General features: G+C 28.9%; 1 protein-coding gene across 1 annotated transcript in view; it reads right to left on the reverse strand.

Moving 5' to 3' along the window:
- The window catches only part of LOC108567563, a 31379-nt gene that overhangs the window by 1226 nt on the left and 13289 nt on the right, over positions 1 to 16864 (reverse strand). Inside the window, exons 2-3 of the mRNA XM_017928102.1 lie at positions 6118 to 6230; positions 5671 to 5814 (exon numbers count right to left, since the gene is read on the reverse strand). Coding sequence (XP_017783591.1) covers positions 5671 to 5814; positions 6118 to 6205 — 232 coding nt within the window. The 5' untranslated portion in view covers positions 6206 to 6230. The remainder of the gene's footprint in view (positions 1 to 5670; positions 5815 to 6117; positions 6231 to 16864) is intronic.

Genomic DNA, 16864 nt, shown 5'->3' on the forward strand with positions numbered 1-16864 from the left:
CATGAAAGTTACTTTCTTTAGTGCTAAAGTTGCGTTAAACGAATTCACATTAACTTATTATAAATCGATATATTTAAAGCTAGGTAACGTTATATTGAAACAGCGTTAATTGAGGCTTTGAACTTTGAATTGTTCAAGCAACTTGAAGTTCTATAAAAAGTCTTTTTCGTACTTAAAAATCGAACAAAAAAAATGTAAATAAAAATATACAATTATTAAAATTAATGTACATATCACAATTTGTCAATTAACTCTTACAAGTTAATGCGTATTTTCAAGTATTTTCCTTATTAATTATTATTTTTTTATATGTAATTGATATTAGAAAGTTCTAGTTTTTAGTCATGTGGGCTATTTATTTAAAAAAGATAATGATTTTTAGCTATTACGTAATATGTTCAACTATAACGTTTCACAACACAACATTCAAAAATAATTTCCCTTAGAATATTTTTATTCTAATAATTGATTAAGTTTAATGGATACTACAGAAAAGTAAAAGATTTTCCCAAGTTTGAAAGATTTTATAGATTATTTATTAAATTAGTTTTCAATGATTTGTAAATTAGTTATATATCTTTCGTATTAGTTAATTAACTTTCTTTTTTTTAATACAACTTTAATGTATTTTCAAATAGGACCTGTCAAAATATTTCAAATATGTAAACTCATTTTTTTTGTGGTGTATTTCGTATATGAGATTTATGATTTCACGGGTTGAAATACACAAGACCCAGTAGTCCGTCACATCATCAATTATAGTTAAAAAAAAAATTGCGATGAGAATCCATAAATTTCCCTTAAATGATTTACTTCGACAATACCTTCATTTTTGTACAATTTACCGGTTCGGTTAACTACGTGCCGTTAAACATAATTTATAATTGCACAAATATACGTGAAAGTTAATCGATCGTTAGTTAACTTGTCCCGCCAATATCCCGGACTGTCTGAAATCGGACTAATCAAATACTTTAAAATAAAACAATAAAATAATTTGACTGTATATAATAATAGATCAGTTATGTATTAAAAATAATTTTGTGTATATTTTTTTATAATTTATTTTTATTTTGTCAAATATTTGTTTTAAAATTTTCAAACCATTGTTGATATCATTTCAAATTTGAAGTCATGAGTGGACACGTTATACTCAAGGGCTCATTTTCACAATCCATTAATCCCACTTAGGGTATCCCCAAATTCCCTTCTGTCATCACTGCTTTTCAACATTTCTGTTCTTTTAATGAAGACATATTATAACAAATTATTAAACATTGCGTTGAATATACAAAATAATAATGTATTTTCATTATATGTTAAGCACATAATTAAATGTTACTGTTTATTGGACAAACATTTTTAATGTTGTCAAATCTCGTCTTATAACAACGTGATTTCATCCTCCAAAATTACAATCTATTATATATAAAATAATCACTCCGACTCTTCGTAACAAAAATCTGGTTATGTATAATATTGGATATGATATCACTATCTTTTATTGTTATTAAAAAAAAACACACATAAACACACACATTAACTATAATATAAAATACTAATCTTCAATTCATATTTATAAAATTATACGTGAACCATAGATTAACTAAGATTTGCTAGAATATTTAATATGTCTAAAATTAGTTTTGAGTTTCTTGTGAGCCCTCTCTAAACTTCAACATCCTATCAATTCTCTGCATAATCCTTCCAACATCCCTCGGTATGAGCTCAACAGGAGTGGAAACTGTGGCCTCTCTTATATTAAGATTAGCGAAGACGTTTTCGGAGCGACCAGCACATCCTGTAACTGAGAATTTTACTCAACAGAAAACCTCAGCAAATGTATGATCGATAGTTCTTCAATGCGTATAACTTTTTATTATTATTATTACACAAATGCAGAAATTATGATAGAAAATTAAATTACATTTAATTATATTTTAATGAATGAAAAAAAATATATAATTCGATTTATTTATTTTGCAGATATTTATATTAAAAGAGATTTAGTTACTATAAATGAATCATATTTCAAGAAGCATTGAGTTATGAGTGGATTAAATGTGCGGTTTGGAATTCCGTCTCGCTAATCTTCAGCCATTCATCGAAGTAGGTCATTTTAAAGCGCCTTAAAACGGATCGAAACATTGATTTCAATGCAAAAACTTTTTTCTTAGATTTCTTTTTAAATGTGATTTTTATTAATTAATTTTACTTGAAGTTTTCACAAATTACTAAAGTTGAGCAACACGAGTCAAATATACATGTCAGGATAACTTTTATATATTAGGGACAAGTATAATGCTTTTAAAATAAGTTTTAAAATAACTTTAAATACTTATTTGATTGCTAGTTACAAACATATTCTCATAAAAGTAACTACAAAATTAATACAATATATATATATTGAAATTAATGATTTAAAAAATTGGATTGAATACATAATATTTGAAAACACAATTTTATAGAAATTTATAGAGATTAATAATTGATTAATTAAATAATATTATTTGAAATTGGTGCGTTTAAATTACGTTAAAAGGTAATGGATATGCATGAATAAATATTTTTTTTTGTCGTTCTGGTAAGTAATATATTATGGTATTAAGTTTCAATGAATAAATAGGCTCAAAGCCAAAAAGAAAATAGATGGCAGAGTAAATAATCCGCTATTTGCGGTTTCGAATTCGATCTGATTAATCTTCTGTTATTCATCAAACGGATGCGGGGAAAATAACGTTCTAAAAAAAAGTTCAACGTCCATGTAACAACAAAATGAATCGTTATCGAGCATTCTAAATGATTTGTTCGAATTTCGTACAAAGGGAATGAAAAAAAAAGTAATATTTTTGGTATCAAAGAATGAAAGAGCTTTAGATTATAGCTAACAAAACCTACAATGGACAGGATTCATTGATGAGTATTATTGTAAGTGAATTCAATTATACTAACGACTTATCAATTTGACATTTTTGTTTATAAATCATATACATTTATGCAATAATTACGGATTTTCGGGGTTAATAAGTTCGAGCATTCCCAATGATTTGTTTGAATTTTGTACAAAAATACTCAATCACAAGAAAACTAATATTATTGGTATTAAAGAATGAACGGGATTTGGATTATTCCCATTAAAACATACAATGGACAGATTTCATTGATGAGTATTTTTATAAGTGAATTCAATTATACTAACGACTTATAAAGATGAGATTTCTGTTTATAAATCATATTTATTTATGCAATAATGACTGATTTTAGGTGTTGATAAGTTCGAGCATTCCCAATGATTTGTTTGAATTTTGTACAAAAACACTCACTCGCAAGAAAACTAATGTTATTGCTTTAGATTATTCCTATTAATACATACAATTGACAGGTTTCCATGATGAGTATTATTATGAGTATGTTAAGCATAGGTGAATCAAGCATTCTAACGATTTGTTAATATGACTTTTGTAAATTTGTCATTTCTGATCAGAAATCATATTTATGCAATAATGATTGATATTCCGGGTTGATAATAATCTCAAGGGTAGAATATAGTATAATTATACAAAATACTGCACTACATACTTCACAAATATTATGAAAAGTTGATGTATTTGTATATTTTATTGTGTTAACCATACTTGATACGTAACCTATATAAAAAAAAATAATACTAGAAAATGTATTAAAGCTTGTTGCGTAACACATTGTTTCTTAACCTTTGGGTTGCGACATTGCTGTGAGTGCTGTTACCTTGTATCAAAGCCAGAATCTAGTGAAATACACTTAGCAACTACTAACAAATATGTTGGGTCACACGGAAAAAAGTATAATATCATATTATATTTTACTTTTTTTCGCAATTATTAATAAAATATTAATGAATAAATCACTTGAAAAACTAAAGCTATATTTTGTTGAGGACTTTATGTAGAATTATTGTAAATGTGCTTGAAAAATTAAAAAAATAGTATTACAGAAGTATTAACCAGTTACTGCATAAAATTAAAGCCAAAAATTTCAATAATTATTCTTTTATTTTAATAAAAGCATTGGATTAAGATCTCATCAGATTAAGCATGAAAAACCTATGATTCGGCTAAAAATAGAAATTTTATTTCTCATAGATTTTTGTAATTCATGTTGTATTCTTTATATGTTATTGAGTTGCTGAAATCACTGAATTAGTATTAAAGCGAATAATGTTTGAGAATGAAAGTAATGTACTTTTTGATGTAGCATTAGTGCGAATGATCGTAAGTAGAAAAGTGACTGTAAATAACATACTGTGCTACTTGATGATAATGAATGGGTATAGACTATTTCTATAATTAGTACGTTATATTATTCTCAATTAACAAGGCAACCGCATGTACTTGTCAATTATATTTATTTTAATTGTAGTTAATTACAAGTCACATAAGCATACTAGTATATAGTTGGTAAGTGTAGCGTTGCATAATACCCCTTAAAAATAATATTATAACGGAATAAACAGTACTTGTTTATTAGTTACTTGGAAATTATACGTGTTAATTGTATTCTTAATCTAGTAATTCATTATAATATACATGAGAAGTTACTTGACATGTGTTGCATAATTTGCAATAGCTTTAAAATTGATTTACGAACCAGTTACTTGGTATGTACGTGATCAATATAATGCTAAATGTTGTTAAGCATTTATTCATTTTTTTTTTATAGAAGTAGTAGTTTACTTATTCTACCTTAGTCTATGTGATGTGTAAGAAGATAATTATCACATATACATGTATTACAAAGCAGTATTGACCTAGTCTTGAAATGGATCACTATTTGATTTCTAAATAAGTTATTAGGAAAGTGATACTTGACAGTATATTGTTTAATTATTTAATGTATTAAGAAGTTACTGTAATCGTCGTTAAGTAAAACAATACCTTGCATAATCCGGTTTTAAACAGTCCTGTACTATTGGAGGTATTGCAACGTTAATTTGTATAATAGCCTCAAAATTTGACACTTTTCACGAATATATTTAATATAAAAATAATTACATTTCATCCATTATACTTTTTAATAAAAAAAAGTCTAGTAAATTAAACCACGATGTTCAAGCATACCACTAATTTGCTGAAATTTCATTCAATAGAGGGAATGGACCGAAAAAAATGCGGTGTTTGTGAATTAGAAAAGAAAAGGGTTGTAGATGACCGCTAATAAAATCCCCGGTGTACAGGTTTTATTGACAGCCCTGATTGGGGCTGCTATTTTTACTGTAGGATACCCTTTTTTTTATCCCTACCCGAACGTACTGATTTTGGCCCTTTCCATCCCCCTGGGAGTGTAAATGTGGACAAGTTTTACGTGCTCTCTCTTTCACTCTAATTCCACTTTTTTTTATTTTCGACCATGTTTTAAGCCCTCAGCGATGCGGCCGTAAAACACGGAACGGTAATTGCGACTGCTGGAGTTAAATCGCACTCCCCTACCGAGAATTTTATAATTAAATATGCGTTTCGCGCCTCTGCAATTTTATTTTTTCACACTTTTTAGGGTGAAAAAATATTTCCGGTTATGCGTGTTTTATATCAAAAAAAAAAAAGAAATAAAAAAAAGTTTAGTTTGTTTGGGGGGTGGTGGTATCTTAGTTACCTAGTGAGTGTATTGGGCTGTATCTGACAATAGAGAAAGTACCGTGATCGTAGTCATAGTTCCGTCTTCTCGCTTGTTCTCTGGCCAATTTCGCTCTTCTTCGTAGGCAGCAGATGACGAGCAGCGCGAGCAGCGGAAATCCCAGGATGCAGGAGATTATCGGAACAACTACCGTTTCTGGAGATACTAAAAACATAAAAGAGATATATTTAAGATGTTGAGTGTTCGTTTCTGGTTAATTTTTTAACTCTTTGAGGAGCGGTGATAGTGTCCCACTGTTGAACATGCCTAGTGGGGCATTTTTTAATGTCCAGCAAAGAGAAATTATCCTTTAATTTGACTGGTTTGTCAAAGGATGAATCTTGATAGGCCATACCATCCGATGTTGATTCAGTTGACGTAGCTGTATGATTCAGTTGTCTAGAAATTAGTTGGGTCTAGAAATTTTGGAATTTCTGGCCCCTCAAAGAGTTAAACGATTTATCACACCTGTCGGGTATATTAGGATGGTTGGGCGCTTGTTGTGGGGCTGCGACTGCCCCGAAGCCATGACCGCACTGTTTGCTTTGTCCGACATCCGAAACCGGAAACGGAAGAGATGCCTGCAATCAAAATGTGGATCCATTATTAATCGGTGATTCACTGTATACATATATATTCCCATATAGATGCAACAACAACTGGACAATTAATTTCGCCGAAACGTCAATTCCAAAATCGATTTGCCAGGCAACCCCTAAGGCCAAGGCACAGAACACCTGGGAAACAATGTCCCAAAATTCACCCCATAAATTACAACTCATTGCAATTAATACGTATTCCATTGAAATCTTGTTTCTAGCTCTTATATATTAAGGCAACTAAATATGACAATCAATTTCTACAATGATAGATATCAACCTTCAATTTGTCAAAGTTTTATTTCAGTATGTACGAATTTTGAATAATTTGAACTCTTGCAATTGTTACAATTATCTTTATGTATTTTGTTATACAAATTATTAATTTTATTTTACATATAAGTGAAACTATTGACTTTCACCTAACAGCTGCTATCAAAATAACTAAAAGAAAAAAATATATTAAGGACAGAAACTATTAGTTTTAATTAAACTTTTACAAATTCGTTTAATTACAACTTTGGACATAAAAATCATATTATGAATTAATCAAGTTAGATTTGGTAAAATTTACATTTTTAATAAATCGAAATGCATTGTTTAGATAATATTAATATTTCGTTGATTGAATATGACAATTAAATTTTAGATTTCAATCAAAATTCATTTTTAACTATTACAATTGATCCTACTTTAACGTAATACTATCATAAAGCGGTTTATATATAAAACGGAATAAAAATAACGTGGTTCTCTTCTAACGCCCTTTTTTTATATAATACAATTTAATTAGTATACAAACTATTTCGTGAAGAGACTTTAGAATTTATACTTTAAATGAAGACAAATTGAGGTCAATAATTGAAACATTCGAATTCCATATCCTCGGTAGCTATTCCTCGCGGTATAAGAAGGTTGACTGTACATAAATGGTTACTTAATTATTTGTACTATTTATTATATCATCTTTTATAGCTAATACATAAGTTGTATTGATTTACACTAACGTGATTCGAGCAGCTAATGGATATTACATTATTAATACATGTATGAACCTATCTATAGACTCTATAGTATATATGGTCCATGAACTAATAGAAGATAATACAACAGCACAATGGAAGCACATAACTGTGACAAAAGAATATTTATGATAATATTATTTAGTCCATTTTATGAATTTCCTATGGAAAAAGTTGACAGCCTTAAAATGAATGTTTTATTAACAAGTTAAGTAGAAAACGGTTAATTAAATTAAGTCTTTAAGTATTTGAAACAAGATAATTAATGGAAATAAAAACAATTTTGTTTTCTAATCTTGTAGTATTAATTTTTATTTTGTCAATTTAAATTAAATTTGTTGTGAATTTTTTTAAGATATAGTTTACAGAAAATTTAATTTCCGCGGATATTTTGTTAAAATAGATGATTAATTAACATGTCGACAAGTTACTTGTCACACAACTATTGTAAATCAGGACATGGAAAAAATAAATATTTTTTTAAGTAAATAATAAAATTTATCTGTTAATAAATAATAGTTAACCTGCAGAACTAATTGAAGAAAATACACATATACAAATTGATCAACTTTATGGTTAAAATGAAATAATGTATTTTAGCAAAGTTTGTAATACATACATTAATATAGATGATATAGGACCAACCCTATCTTTGTCATAAAATATGTTTGCGCTTAACCCAATGTTTGTAAATTGGCAAACACGGACCATAAATTAAAATAACCAATTACAATTGATATAAGGATGATTAATGTGGGATCTTCGAAAATGTATGACATTTCAAACTTATTTAATAAATTATCAATAATTAGTTTTGAAAATTGATTTGTATAATACATTTTGAATCTGTATATTTAATTAACTCTAAGGTTTTTGAAACTACTTGATCTATACAAGTAAAATTTGCGATATACGTTTCTTCACTGTAAATTGTAATATATGCAGTATTATAATTTTAAATAGATATTTCATGATTTATAAGTAACTTTGTATATAAGTTGATGAGACGAATAAAAATCGTTCGTGGAAGGCGACATGAATGGAAGCTAACCAATGTTTATTAGGTTCAACAATTGGTATCTATTGTAAAGTTTGGGTCTATTACAACTGAAGAGGTACGTGTACGTGGTGTGAACAAGATAAGGATGAATGGGAGTATTGTGCGAATCGGACACTTGCACAAAGGACTGAGCGCTGTAAGACATGAAGATTCATTGGATGAAATACGATGAGAAATTAGGAAATGTCTAGTCGTAATAATTTAGTTACTGGTTTATTATCTATTTTATCTCTTTTGTATAATAAATCAATTATGATGATGATAATAACTAATTTTAAATAAGACAACTGTTAGCCTGTACGTACAACGGATGGGTCAGAGTGACCCATCTTATATTTGTTTTTATTCACATTACATTGTGATTTTAATGGTAACCTTCTAGCTATTTTAGTGTTTTCTAGTGCACTTAACACTAGGAGCAAAGCAGTCGCGTCGATAGATATTTATTTGGAGTGTATTTCGGGTCAAAATGACCCGTCTATAGCAAATACGTTAGTGAAATATCATCAATATTTGGATTTTAAAGTGGAATAACTTTGAATTCTTAGGTAATGAGTAATCCTGATATTCATTATACACCACACTAATACTGTGAATGAAAATCCAAAAAAATATTATACATTTCTATAAGGAGTTTAAAACAGATGTGGCTGCAATTCTATTGATAAAAAAAATATTGAATGTGCAACCAAAAGATTCCCCAAAATATTAGAGTACTGATTGAAAATATAATGCACGATAAAATGCTTGTTGAAACACAACCTAATGAACACATTCGTACATTCAAAAGGAAGAGGTATTTTTTTTTGTTCAAGCAAGAGCGACAAGAAAACAGCAACGTTTTGTGACATTTGCAACATACCTATTTGTTGTACTTGTTCAAAAGAAATGTACCAAAACTCTTTTGAACAATAAAATCAGTTTTAAATGATATTAAATTAATAATAAGAATTAATCAGTGCTTATTGTAAAAAATACTAATTTGTTCTATTAAAAAAAAGACCCATAGGACGTACCTATGTTCGTTGAAGTTACAGGTCAAGGATAAACAAAATATGTAGAGATAATATTTATTATATTATTTAATATTAAACACAAAATAATTCCTTATATAAAGCGAAATAGAATTGCATAACTTGCATATATCTGTGTTTTTTCGTAGAAACTTTTATATTTATTATTTTTGTAATTGATATTAACTTATTTTTGTAATAAGTAATAAAAACCAGTAAGTTACAAATGATGCAAAAATTATAGTTTCAGTAAAATTTAATTAATAGTATATATTGATTAATGCATAAAACATATTTTTTTAAATTTTAATAGTCTATAACTAATTTCATAAATGCACTGATGCTATGATGCATATTTTGTACGTTTTTGTGTGTAATTAATTATATAATTTGATATAACAGTATAAATGTTAATTGTTAATTACACAAGAAAATTAATTATTATATTATATATAGTATGTGCTTTAATTAATATATGTTAATAATTGCAAAAATTAATATTAGTTCATTTGAGTTATTAAATCAAAAATGTTGAGAAACAACATGGTTTAGATGTTTAAATAATAAATTTATATTTCTTTACATAAACTCTTGAAAATATTTGTATTTATTATAAAAATATCTATAGAAATACTATAACATTGTCGGGTATTTTGGATAAAACCCGGTAATTCAATATTATCTAGTTCCAAATATTACGTAACACGAAAGATATTTCTCTTTGATGTTACGTACGCTGTATCCATAAATAGCGAGAGCTCGATATATCGAATACTTTCAACTACATTTATTCGTAAGGGAAATGGCGTTAATGCTGCGAGCATTTCCGCAAAAGAAAACTAACAAATAAATCCTGGCCTGAGTGCAGCGAGGCAATAAAACCGGTTTGGCTTCATCCTGCCGCAAGCGAAGGTTCCGCAGAAATAGAGTATGAAAACATTGCAGGAAGAAGCAAAAACATAAAAGAAAAAAATAAAAATAAAAAATCGTTGCGAAAAAATTCTTACAGTTTCTGACAAAAACTTTTCCAATTACAAATGTGCATGTGTGCTCGGATCGTCCGCGCTGTCCCAAAATTCAATCAATTTTAATTAAAATCCCCCCGATTGGGGGTGGGTCGATTTTTGCTCCGATTTTAATTGCCCACATCACTTCCGGCCACCGTTTTCCGGCCGACTGAAACATGCCAATCATTTTTCGAATGAACATAATCCGTGCGTCTTCGGACGGAAAATGGAAGCTCCGTGAACTTATATGTATTGTATCTCTGATGCCGTCAATTCAGCTTGGGTGAGCTTTCAGTTATCTCGCGTACACCCATTGTTTAGGTTGATGCTTTCAATAGAAAATAAAGTTTTGTGTATCATCTTGTTTGGATTTACGGAAATCAAATGAAAACTGGATTAGGTGGAATCGATATGAAGCGCGGATGCAAATGAACATCATAAGAGTTTTGGCGGATGCGCCGGGTTCGCACTCACTAAAACCCATTACGGTGGGTATAAATGATTTTTTGTTTGCATTTGAGTATTACCGAATAGTTTATCTTGACTGCTGAATATTATATCTCGACTAATGGATATAGTTTGCTTTTGTATATGTTACGGTAAAAATACAATACGTAAATGTAAGTATACATCTCATAGCAGCGTCAAATATCTTTTGCCGGTAAATGTATAAATTTACCCACGTATATCGGTAAAAGTTAAAAATAATAAATATGAGATACTCTTGCATATTGACGTTAAAATATGTGATTGAAATATTTTTTTTAAATGAATATTAATATTATTTATTACAGTAGTACAAAAGGACTGCTATAATGGCACTTTAAATTGCACAAAAAGAAAATCCTTGTTGTCCTCAAGTAGAGATTCCTTCGCAATAACAATCTTACACTGATACATTTCAATATTAGGAACATTATCAATAGATATGCTCCCTCCTACCTACAAGTACTGACTAATGATGACTTTTCGGAATGTTAATTAAAGAAATAAATAGATATGCACCAATGGCCGTGGTTCGTCCATAGTTGTTGGAGATGCAGCGCAACCACAGCATTCATAGATGTTGTGCATGTACCTCAAGTGCATCCATGGATTGATACGCCGCAAAGAAAGTAGTAGTCTTTAGTATTTCTTGAATTAAATTTTACTAATAAATCAATTAAATGCTAAATAGAAGTATACTTTAATAAGCGTTTAATGAACAAAAACAATAACCTCTAAATATGCAGGTTTGTAAACCTATATGAACATTTACCCACGTCATTAGGTAAATGTATACATTTTCCGGTAAATGTATAGTTCATATGAAAATAGCGCATTGAAAGAATGAAAATCCACATGTTTTATATAAAGCCTTTTTTGAGAAACAATTTATAAATTTATATAAAAAAATATTTTTCTATATTTTTTTCAGAACAATTTTTGCAATTAATAAAATATACTTCATAATAAATTACACAATTAATTGGAAAATATTTCATGAATAATTCTCTTTTTTCAATTTTTTTTGCAATTAAATCAATGTAACGATGCAACATCAACAATAAAAACTATTTTTCAATTAAAGCTCTGGTTATAAATGTTATAGCTTTCGTTTGTTTTTGTTATGACTTTTTTGTCCTGTTTAATGTTTTGGTATTGCGATCGATTCGTTGAGCTCGACTAGATTTTGTTTTTTTTTGTAGGGGGGACACAATTTATGCGGGGTCTCGATTTCGGGCTTACGACGACTCCGTGGAAAACTGTAATTAAGATTCTGCGCAAACAAAAATCTGAATTCGTTGCCAGAGATAAAATAAAGGGCAGAAGAGAACACTTCTCTCCCTTTTGGCCTCGATAAATCCACGTCGTTCCCTAAGCTCGAAGGTTTCAATTAATGTCTAGCTGATACGAAAATAGCGCAGGTAGAATAGGTTTATTTTTAAGTTGACGTGACCTTAATCAATGCCCTTCTTCCTTCCTTCCATGCAACAGCAATTATTCAGCACACGACGTCATAAAGTGCAAAGTAACACTATGTATCTATCCACATATTCTGAACGTTAGAAGACAAACAACCTTAGTTTCATATAACAAGAAACTTTAAAATTGTTTTTCTTCAGTTAAACAATACAATTAGTAAGTTCGATATTTCTGTCATAAATTTATTTATGTTAAACTGTTGCAATAAATATTTTGAATATTATAATTTACAATACTTTTTTAAAATAAAAAATTAAACAGAGTGAGAATTTTAATGATTTTGAAATTTTTGGAAAATTTGTACCAAAATTGGAATAACTGAAAAACCTTTGTATTTATTATATTACTAAAGAAAAATAAATAAGAAAATTTAGTAATTAAGTATTAGACATTTTTTAATAGAAAATGTATAAAAAATGGTTAATTTTTAATTTGCTTAATTTCTTTAAATGTGTTATATTTTTTATTTTCATATTTATTATCGTTTTTATAATAAAATACGTTTCAGTAATTTTGAAATTTTTTATAGAAACAAGTAAATACAGATTTTGAAGAATTCGGTTTCAGAACCGCGTTTATTAATATAATTATGTACGATAATTAAAGTTCCAATATATTTGTATGAATTTTCAAACAATTCATCTAAATATTTTGTGTTGGATAACCTTTCTCCAGATTGCGGAACAATCAGTTTAATAAAACTATTATTTATAAAATGTTTAATTATTAACAAATTACTATTATAAAGGTTTAAATAAACAATCATATGAGTTTCACGAACAGATTATACAATTTTACATTAATTCTCATGGGTGAAATAATTTCAAATTACGAACGATTCGGTTTTCGAACCATCTTTATTATTGAATTACTTACTTACTTTTTTCTTTATAAATATGTACAATTACAGAACATTTTATTTTTAAGAATAGGAAGCATTTGACATAGATTTTAGGTAGGTAATCTTTCCCGGTGGATAGTTACAATTATGATATTTTTTTTAATTTGTAGGTTGGCTGTCGTCTTATAGGTTAATTTCAGTAGTATATTGATGCTCTGCGATTCCACTGTTTGGTTTCACTGTGAATCTGCTGCTATCCTTAACACTGTCATTGTCCATCGACTTGGCTTAAGGTCCATATGCCTTATTCATTTTGCTGTCCGTCTGTAATGAACGGCAAGCACCGAGAGGGCTCACAAAGGGCCTGGCTTGACCAGGATTTGAACCTGCGCCCATCAACTCGTAGGTAAGGCGACTTAAATATTCGGCTATTAGTCGCCCTCCTTGTTACAATAGTATTATTTGGTAATATTATATTATTTCCTTTGGTTTTGGATAATTTTGTATTTATTTAATTTTAAAATAAAGTATTGTAGGTAGTAGTGAAAAAACGTTTATGAAGTATTTAATTACATTACAGAGGAATTACATTTGCACAGGGAAAACAATTTGTATATGTTGTTGACAGAGTTGTTAAAAGTATTTTCTCTCAATTTGTAAATGCAAATAAGTGCTAAAGTTCTATATTTATATCAGCGTTCTTCATTCTCCCGGAGCCGACTGTTTTTTTTGCTAATCAAGATACGAATGTAATCAAGAAAAGGGGAAAAAATATGGTCCTGCTGGGAGGGTGTAGTGTAATAATATCCAACACTGAATATGCAAAGTGTTCTTGCTAAGCTCCAGCTCTAAATTTCTCTCGTCCTTCCCTTTCTCTCTTCGTCTAGTGTTCTACATCCACATTTTGTTTGCTTTGCCGCAAGCAATGGTTCAACATAAATTTTATTGAGCTCATCTCAAATGCCTCTTTTACTGCCTGCACTCAACATACTTACACGTAAAATAAACGATCAGACATATTGTGGTGCTCAGTTTGATCCCGTCATATTTGCGCCATCTTGCGGCTTTCGTCAATTCTATTTTTTTTATCCTCGAAACAAGGACACGGATGCATTAAAGGATAAATACGGTTTTTGCTTTAGACGATGCGGGTACTATAAAAGAATCATGACTGCGGAAGTTTTAGGGTGGGTAGGTGACTACTCTTTTTTTTTATTGGATGGAAGAATAGGAAGGAAATCCCCCACGGGGATACGCATGCAAATCCCTGGGGGAATTCCCTCTGGTGAAGCACCGGCTAAAGAACTGGAATCCACATCGAATGTCACATAAATTTCACGCAAACATTAAGCTCACCAAGTATGTAGAGAAATCTCTGTAAGGGACATTCTGCTCGTCCTCCGCTTTCAGTTTCATTCAAACTGTTAATATTAATTGTTTGAAAGTTTGTCTGCTAAAATGTAAAACTGATAGTAATAACAAAATAAAATGAAATTTTCCATCACAAACGCTTCACGGTTCTATAACAATTCGGTTTCCAAACACAAATTCAAAAACATTTCACTTCTCGAACATAAATTTACTAATTAGTAGCATGAGATGTTTTTATTAGTATATAAGGCAACAATAATCTCCTGTTTTTAAGAGTTTATTATCAATCTTAAATTTGTATGTAATTTTATTATTTTTTTAAATGATATTATAGATAAATTATTGAGTAAGGAAAATAATTTCACATTTGGAACAATTCGGTTGTCGTTCCACCTTTAACAATCCATATTCGATAATTGAGTTTCTACTGTATTTATATGAAATTTTCATTGATTTGTACATAATATTATACATGAATTACTATGAAAGGCAAATAATCTCAGATTTCGAAAAACTCGGTTGTCGAACTCTCTTTATTAAATAATATGTACAATAATCGAGAATCTATATGAAGTTTTTCAACAAATCGTGTAGTAATTGATAATATAAACAAAATGCAAAGTATAATCAAGTGTAAATTAATTCGAAACATATGTATCTTCGATAACATTATTAATTGGGAAAAAATCATGAGGTTAAAGTTGTTATCTATCGATTAACATCAATCTTCGTCTATACCAGATATAGTAAACGACAAGATGATAAACTGGTGGATTTAACTAAGTGGTATTGATCCACAGAATTAATTAACTTTCTATCTACATTTTACTTCTCTTTTTTTTGTTATATCATTCCACAGCTTCGGGGCTTCTTTCAGAACATCCCCACCCCACTTAGGATGAGTATTTGTTCCATCGCAGCGGAAATGTCGCCAATTAATAACGCGTCCCCGGACCAATCGATACGCGACGAAAACTCCAACTCCAACCCCCAAAAAAACTTTTCGTTTCTCCTTCGAGTACTCGCAATTCCACTTACGTTCTCTCGGCCTTCCAATTTCCCAGGCCGACCATTCTCTTTTTTTACTTCTAACATTTATTATTCTGTTGTATATTAGACATTTTACTATTGTCATATATACTAGATAAAATATAAAAGAAACATTCTGGTTAAAATGTTATAACATTGGAAAGTTTTTAGAAGAAGAGTGAAAATATTTATTTTTTAATTTTTCAACATCTTAGAAATTGGGTCTCATTAAACTTTTAAATGATTATAAAATAACAGCATTTTATGTGACAATTGGGTCATAGTATAACTAAAAATGAAAAACTGGGGTGTCTTTTAATAAATTAGTTTAAGTTTTAAAATTTCTTCGTCTTTTCACTGGAATCTCGCAAACTATCATTTTTTTTCTATTTGATAGACATTTGTTTCAACTTAACTTTTTTTTATTGGTTTTGAAACTTGTCAACTTGTGAAATAGATTTTACTTAGAAAAACTGTGGTGTCTTTCAATATATTTTTTTAAATATATGTATATTTAATACATTTTCAAATAACCGTCATCTGATATGGATTTCAATCGACAAAGTTTTAAGAAATTAATGGGGTCAAATATTTAATTTTCAATTTGTCCTCAAGAAAACAATACTATTACCTATTTATTTTTTAAAACTTGCACCATTTCCGCTAACTGAAGTTTTGTCACTAATTAAAGTTTTTTATGGTAAAAGTTTGGTTCATTTAAGAATGGGGTTTTTTTGAATATAATTTCGTTTAATGAATTAGGATTTACTTACATGATCATAGTTTTGACATTAACTGCCGATTTGTACTACGATTTTTCATAAAAAATAATGTTATTTTGAAGATAGTTTTGATGTGATTTTATACTTAAAATATTCCATAATACATAATATTAGATCGTTTTAGTGACTTTAGTACTTCGCTACTTCTCGGACAAATTTATTGGAACCAAGCAAATTTTTAATCTTCTAATTAGATTCGTTGAATTTCGTTAACTTTTTTAACTATTTTTTAATATCAGGTGATTATTGATGAATCCATGTTAACAGTCTAACAAATGTATATTAAATTTGATTAGTAAATTTTTAACTGAAACTATCAGTATTTCTTACAATTATTAAATTAAATAATATAAGAAATAAAAATATTTATTAAAATTATTAATGTAATTATTATAATTCATGATATAAATTATGATTATTAGTTTCATAAAATAACAAGGTTAAAGGGTCACTTGGGAATTGCGCAGTATATGCAATTGATACTTTCCTCCGCTTTCCATTCACTCTAGGGACGTGGGGGTAAATA

The sequence above is a fragment of the Nicrophorus vespilloides genome, unplaced genomic scaffold (genome assembly GCF_001412225.1).
Source record: "Nicrophorus vespilloides isolate i.1.1-1 unplaced genomic scaffold, Nicve_v1.0, whole genome shotgun sequence".
Classification (NCBI taxonomy): Eukaryota; Metazoa; Arthropoda; class Insecta; order Coleoptera; family Silphidae; genus Nicrophorus; species Nicrophorus vespilloides.